This window comes from Sipha flava, unplaced genomic scaffold (assembly GCF_003268045.1).
Source record: "Sipha flava isolate LNK unplaced genomic scaffold, YSA_version1 134_pilon_pilon, whole genome shotgun sequence".
NCBI classification, from domain to species: domain Eukaryota; kingdom Metazoa; phylum Arthropoda; class Insecta; order Hemiptera; family Aphididae; genus Sipha; species Sipha flava.
Genome location: NW_020271760.1, coordinates 2,399,214 through 2,406,953, shown reverse-complemented (window position 1 = coordinate 2,406,953; position 7,740 = coordinate 2,399,214). Strand labels below are relative to the sequence as shown.

The 7,740-nt window shown below is 31.6% G+C and overlaps 1 protein-coding gene across 2 annotated transcripts; it reads left to right on the top strand.

Moving 5' to 3' along the window:
- The first annotated feature begins 514 nt into the window (after positions 1–514).
- LOC112679326 (transmembrane protein 135) lies at positions 515–7,176 on the top strand. Of its 2 annotated transcripts, none has more exons than XM_025549088.1 (9): positions 515–794; positions 1,301–1,440; positions 3,391–3,532; positions 3,622–3,767; positions 3,833–3,899; positions 4,263–4,421; positions 4,491–4,631; positions 6,671–6,831; positions 6,909–7,176. In XM_025549088.1, the coding sequence occupies exons 1-9, from the start codon at positions 654–656 to the stop codon at positions 6,958–6,960; spliced, it is 1,149 nt and encodes a 382-aa protein (XP_025404873.1). In that variant the 5' UTR covers positions 515–653; the 3' UTR covers positions 6,961–7,176. The 2 variants fall into 2 exon arrangements, with proteins under 2 accessions (XP_025404873.1, XP_025404874.1); XM_025549089.1 differs by having other exon boundaries at positions 517–794; positions 3,391–3,514.
- The last annotated feature ends 564 nt before the right edge of the window (positions 7,177–7,740 follow it).

The window sequence follows — 7,740 nt, the reverse complement described above, 5'->3', positions numbered from 1 at the left end:
AACAAACAAACGTATCGAAATCGGCCAGGCGCGCGCACCGACCCCATAAGTGTACCCCACTCGAGAGGTGTAGTAAAACGAATTCCAGGGACATTTGGTCATTACAACCGTGCGGGTTAGGAGTATAAAGCGAACGACAATCACATATTACGCCAAACTATCACGTGGCTCGCATGCGAAAATTACTACCGCTGGGCGTCAAAAACCCACGCAGTAATCCTGAACAATCGTCTCAACCACACGTTTTCCCTATTACCGTCCCTTCGAAAATTTTAAATCCTTCCCCTCACATTCGGGGGTCGTATTCCCCTCGCAGCGATGCAACACGCGGAAGTTGCACCGCATATCATCCCAGGAACTGATCGCGTCACGATAACAGGATACATTCAGCGTTGCATACGATTACAACGCACATTATTTTGTTCGTGGTGTAAACGAAAACAACAACGGAAAATCGTGTAATGCAAACGACGGCGACCTTTCTGGCACGGGGCACGTGTGAACGAACCGCGATTGTTATTTTTTCATTGTGACAATGTCGGCAGTAGGTTTTTCGTCGCAGCGCACTGTCCACGTACCCGGAGTCGGTGTGTCGTCGTAGCTTTCCCAGTAGCACATCCGCGCCGGGACCGACCCTGCGACTGAATGTCGAAATGGTGTTCAGTAAAAACATCGCCCGCGCCAGCTGCGCCGATATCTTACACCCGTGGACCCAGAACTGTTCGCTCGCGCACCGCACCATGATGCGCACGTCTTTACTCGGCAGCAGCAAGCTGTTAGTGCCGTTAATTTTGGTGAGTCTGTTTGCCGTGAAAAAATATACCACATTGTCAATATTATTTTCTTACGATCAAGTGCTGGGTTGACCGTTTTTTTTTTCAACCAAAAAAAAAAAAGAGCCATAGGATTAATGTTCTCTTACGTTTTAATTTCGGATTCGAATCCGTTAAATTTCGTACCCTGTGAATTAAAAGTTAAAATTTGACATACAATAATAAGCAGTTATCGTAATTTCCCAAATTGATACAATCATAAAATAATTATCGTTTCAGCCGATGCGTCATTATTACTAACATTTTTATAAAATTAGTATGAAATCAATCAGTTAAGCTTACCCCGAATAGTTTAATGTTATACTGTTGCAAATTAAAAATAATTATATTTACATTTATCTGGATGGAATAAACTTAATGAATTGAAAAAATTAAAAAATAGTCAACTTGCCCAGCCAAGTTAGACGGCATAGTGCGGCGATACCGGACAACTTTGTAATAATTAATAATTACCGTCTCTTTCAAAGGTCGATTATCTGCTAAAATTGCGAAAAAAAAAGGGATTCAACAAGGATATCACCAGAGAGACTATTATCAACATTATTCGATCCTTAACCATGGGCATGTGTATAACGACATCGTTTCTGATTTATAGCTGCACGCTCAGGTACATAATTTCCGTCACGTTACAGTTGTAAATTAAAACTTATAATGTATGATAACGCATGAAACATTAGACGATAACCTTGTTACGTAAAGTGAACCATTGAATCGGTAAATGATTCATGGTTTTGAATCATAACCATAATAAATGCGACGAAAATAAGAAGAAAACACGTGTGTCATACGAAATCTTATCCTTAATATAGGCATTGTGAATCACCCAGGTAGTTGCGTTTTCTGAATTCGTAGTTTCGATTTTATATTTTCGGTTTACTAACATTTTTTTAAAACGACCTACAATTGCGGTTAGTATCGAGATCCTAGCACTTATTTAGTTGCTTTGCTTGACGTCCGAAAAATAAATAAAATAGTTGTTTCTTTACTCCGAGCGAAAACTATCGTACAGCGGTTCGCGAACGCATCACTTTTCACGACTGGGGTACAGATAGCGTTAATGGTATGACTAAAAATAATATTCAATATTGATTACCTTCGGTTCTAAATATATTTGATTTTTCTCGTTCTACTAAAAAGACATAGTACGTTTGCTGTATTAACATTACATCTATACAAAAGTTGTTGTACAACCGAACGCTATTTATCCATAAAGAATAATTATAATATATTCCAACGTAATGGTTATGTTTATGTTCGTTCGATTCGAAATAATATAATAATAATAATGATATTATTATTATTCATGATTGTCATTAAGCATTCAAATTCATTACCCGATATCGAAATAATATGCAAATGTCCAGCCTTCCGTCTTAACTAAATTTACACACATAATTATTACCAAATCTATGACGTAACATTTTTACTCAGAAATTAATGAAAACCTATCAGTTTCTAAAATGAATAATGAATACGTAAGATAAAAATCTCCTATTCCAGTCGACGAATCACAAACGAAATCACAAAAATAGAATTCGATGAAAATATCATAGACACAGTTCAAATGATTGTTGTTGTTTTTATGTAATTTATTACACTGGATATATGGCTACTAGCACTACAATCATAGGAGGAATCAATGTTTGTGGATATGAAAAATATGCATATTATTATATTGAATTATACAATTTGACTATTTTATTTTTTTATTTATTTTTTTTTTTTTTATATAGAATAAAATACAAAAAATACAATCTGTACATTGATTGGCGCATTAAGTACTCGTAATTTGAATGTAAATATAAGTAAACTAAACTTTAAATTAATTTTAGAGAAAATCGCCCATTGGAAAAACCTCCTAATACTCATCACTTGGATTAGATATAATTAAGAAAGAAGATCACGATTTCAGTTACGTTTTGGAAAGTGAGGAGGTTTATCAGGAATGTAACGATATTTTTGACAAAAGGATTAGGTATTTGAGTTGAGTTTAGAATGAAATCGGATCGGTTATAGTGAAGTTTGGTAAAATCAGAGACGAATTAGTTTCGTAAGTCTTTATGGAGTGAAATATTGGTAATTTTGTATAGTTTTAAAACCTTTTATTTTAAATTCCGAAGTAAGCGCCGTTTATCGAAACGCAGAGGTTGATAATCAACGGTATGTGATTTGTAGTTCATTATACGAGCATGAATAACGAGACCACTGTTTTTAATTTGAATTACGAGACTATAATATTACGAATAGGGAAATTGGATTCAAATGATTATGTTTATTTGTATAACTCAGTTCAATGGCAAGCGTCATAAAGGACCACCAATGTTGAATTTTCGCCACACTGATGTTTCACAACAGTATAACATTCCGAAAATGTAATTATTTAACACAGATGCGTCGGTAAATCGTAAATGTATAGTCGCTACCTACGCAAAACGTGTTCTGTTTTCGAATTTAATTTTCGTGATGGTAACCGAGTATTAGGACCACGCAATCAAAACGCATATTGTATCCACCATGAACTATAATAAAACTTGTGAATATAAAATTTTGTTTTCAGGAATCTACTGGGTAGATTTACGCACCCCACGATAGTGTTTATCCCGGGGTTTTTGTCCGGGCTATCGTACGTCATACTTCAGCCGAAAATGAAAGTTCAAATTTTCACAGCGCTATGCAACGCAGTGAGTCATCAATATAGTGTACTGTTCTTATATATTCATAACAAGCTCCGTATTTTAATGCTGACAGTTTTTCACCGTATTCCTCACTCGATTTCGTCTGTTTACAGGCACTCGAATCGGTCGTACTGAGGACGTCACGATCCGGACTGTTGTGCCTCAACATTTACATCGAAACGTTATTTTTTATGATAACCAACGCCTGTCTGATGTACGCGGTGAAAACATCCAAGTTCGAAAATCCCAAGTACACATGGTAACCGGTTGTCGTCATTTTATCTATTAAAACCGTGGACTTTAATCACGCGTCGTGAATTACAGGTTTTTCAAACCGGACAAATGTCAGCAGACAGATAAAGAGCAAGTGTTTTTGAAAACAATATTCAAGGTAATTAATACCATAATACCATTGAAAAGATGATTTTGCTTAAATCACTATATGGTGAAATATTAAATCAAGCTATGATAATATTATTATAAAATTGCACCCTTATTCGTTTTTTTCGGTCATCGCACATGATTTTCACATACGTAGTGTCAAAATATTTATTTTCTTTGCCGTAGTTTTTAAAATATTTAAATATCAATAATTGTCTTGATTATATGTATACTCTAAAAGTTGGGAATTTTGATTGTATGCGCACAACTAGTACTAAAAATGTATTATTGTTGTGTTAAAATAAAATCTTAGCATTTCGTATGCCTATGGAAAAATGATCAATGCATTCTATATATACGTTTACCCGAACAGAAAACAATCAATTATTTCGGTCTGGGTCTGAGTTTTGGGATTTTGCGCATGCTGATCAAAGATGTTTCCATTTTGGCACCGAGAAACATTCACAAAATGTTCGACATGAGTACGCTAAGATCAGGTATTTTTACCGGTTCGTACGTTGCCGTTTATGAGGTAAGGGTTTTTTTTTTTTTTTTAAATTAACTTACAATTTCAAATAAAATTAACACTATTTATTTACAGTTCACCATCTATATCCTGAACCGATATTTCCAAAAAGATCAGTCCATTCACGCTTTGCCGGCCGGTTTCTTAGCCGGGTTATCGTACGCGATTAGTCCGAGTCTAACGATTAATCTCTCCGCGTTTATCAATTTAATTCAGGTATACAACATGCAAAACAAATTTTTAATTAACTGTTTTATTTTTTATAGACTGTGCTTATAAGTTGGTCTGGAAATTTGAAGCCTAAAAATTGCCAAAAATACTCATAAACTTGTTTTCCTATTCCTTAAAATTTCTCAGTAATGCACTAATATATTTATTTTTTTTTTTTTGTGACATCAGTTAATATAATACATATATGTAGATAATATTTTTAAAATTGGTTACAAAAATATGTTCGATTAGTTATTAACATTACTACGAGTATTATTCGATAATACGAATACGTTTTTGATATATTTGTATAGAAATAACGTAACCATGGAAATATTTTCAAATACAATTTTAAATTCGAATAATTGGTTCAAAAATTCTAAATATGAAATGCAAACCCTAAAATACTTTAAAATTCCTTGAAGTATAAAGAAAATTATCTTAAAATCAAAAATTCTCATTAAAAATTATTTATAACGAATTAATGACGACAAGTACGTCACTTAGAAAGCTCTTGAAAACGATAATGCAAAGTTGCATCGAAATCCCACCCCATGTCATTAGTCATAATTATCAATGAATTGTATCATCTGTAATTAATACAATCATAAACTAATGTTTATGATAGGAGTAACATATATTGATAAATAGTAATTTCATAAATCATTAATTCCTCAGCTATGCTTGCTGCCTTATGAACCTAAATCCTGTGGTACTTATATGTCTTCAGTTGAGCAATTTTTTTTCAGTAATTACTGTTTTTGTAGAGCAAACGACCATGAGAGTAATATTTCTCTTCATGCAGAACACAATCACAAATAGTACAAAACATTATACGAAATTTGTATACCAACGGTATTGATCGGTATGATAATAATATGCTCCTGGTATTTCCTTACTACTTTCAAAGTTTTCGATTGTACTACCGTTAAATAACCGTGTGAACAATTTTGTGGGATAGAGGAATTAAATCCAATACTCAATGAATGAATGTTTTTTTCAATATTTCTATTAATTGTTTTTTATTCCGTACGTTTTACATCTGACTTGTTTTGTTTTACCGATAAATCGTAACAATAACTTATACAATTATTTCGCAGATATAATAACAGAAGCTATATTCTAGTCTTGGAAAATACTTAATTTGCTTATATCAATGAAAATGAATCACTCACATACATGACATTTGTGTAATCGTTCAAAATGTATTCATACCACAAGGGTATGGAAATAAATTGTAGATTCCAGAGTATTTATAATAATATCAAGTCATCCATCTACAAAGTGAATTGTTCAACGTTAAACGTTATTGTTTCCATTAATTTATGTATTTTTGATTGAAACCTTGTGCATTTCACTTAGTTATTATTACACTACTTATTGTAAAAAAGTTATACCTTTAAATATTTTCGTTAAGATTTTATTATTTTTTTTTATTAACACATATAATTTTCATTTCAAATTTGGATACATTAATAAAATATATAAAAATTAATTACCTAACTAATAGTCAATTATTCATGTATTATTTCAGAAGGATAAAAGGACAATATACAATTGAAAAATAATAAAAGCAAATTATTTATTAAAGCTAGAACTTTATTAATTATTGTTGATTTCTAAAATTAAATGATAAGTTATAATTTCTTTTGTTTTATTCCATATCTTAATTTAGAAATAAACACGGAATACCTAATCTCGATGTTTTTTTTTTGGGGGGGGGTAATGCACTCATGACCTCCCCCCTCGTGGATTCACGCCTGTGTCATGCCATCTAGCTCTAGAAATAATAATAATTTTAATAATATAATAATATTATTTTTTATACGATCGTAAACCTTTGTCGTTCGCGTATTCTCACACCAAATTTAGAGTTCACTACTTAAACAGGTAAACCTCTGAGATAAAATTGCCACAAACACTACAAGTAGCAAGAATAGCTATATAATATTTTTATCCATACCCCTTATTTCAAAATTATTAACATTCCGTGTATTGATTTTTCTCTATTAAACACTATTATAATATTTTTAATTCGTTTTTAGATCATGTACAATCGCATTGACGTAGTATCGTTCAGACATATACCAATGGATACGATCGTTTTTTGTCTGTCTGTTGGTGTTCTCTATCACATCCAATTGTTTTATCCAAGAAGCACATCGAAAGTAGGTTCAAAATACATCAAAATGGTTACAGGAAAAAGGTGAGTTAGTTATTTTTATACGATCATACGGATATTTAAATCATTTTAACACTTTTGAACAATATTAATGTTTGTAGATCCAATTTAATGATCGAGGGGCTGAAAAAAATGAATTATAATATCTATTGAAAAATAACGTGAATCAGTGCTTATCAGATCATGCCAACAACTATGGAGTATTCAATATATTCACTTTTGTAAAATTTATATTAATGGCATACTTACTGTGATGTAATTAATGCGGTACATTGAAGTGTAGGAGTCAGTAGTAATATGTTAAATGATTGTACTATTGTATTAATTATTTATTTATTTTTAATAAATATATATAATTACAGTAAGTGATATAAGGTCTACTTACTATTAACTGATTATGGTCGATCATAAAAAAAAAAAAAATGTATTTTAAACTAGATCAATTCTTAGGAATTTTTTTCAAATATATCACAACTTTTTTTAAAAACTATGAAAGAGTACATATATACAGAGTATATATTTCAATACAATCAACTATCATAATCAACAACTAATTTTAGTATACCAAGAAAAATGACTTAGAAGTAAAACATTTTAGAACTACTTAATTATTCAGTCCTAAGTTCTACAAATTACGTAACTCAAACGAAATTAAACAAATTATTAAAAATCTCCCGAATAAAAAAGCACCGGATCACGACTAAATTAAAAATTTTATGTTCAAACAATTACCACCAAAAAGATAAGTCCTTATGATCGCATTATTTAATTCACTATTGGATCTAGAATATTTTCCATTTAAATGGAATGTAGTAACCAAAATAAATACATAATAACAAAACAGGAAAGAACAAGTCAAATCCTGATAGTTATAGGTAAATCAGCCTTTCAACTTCTATAAAAAAATCATTTGAAGACATTATTCATACCAGA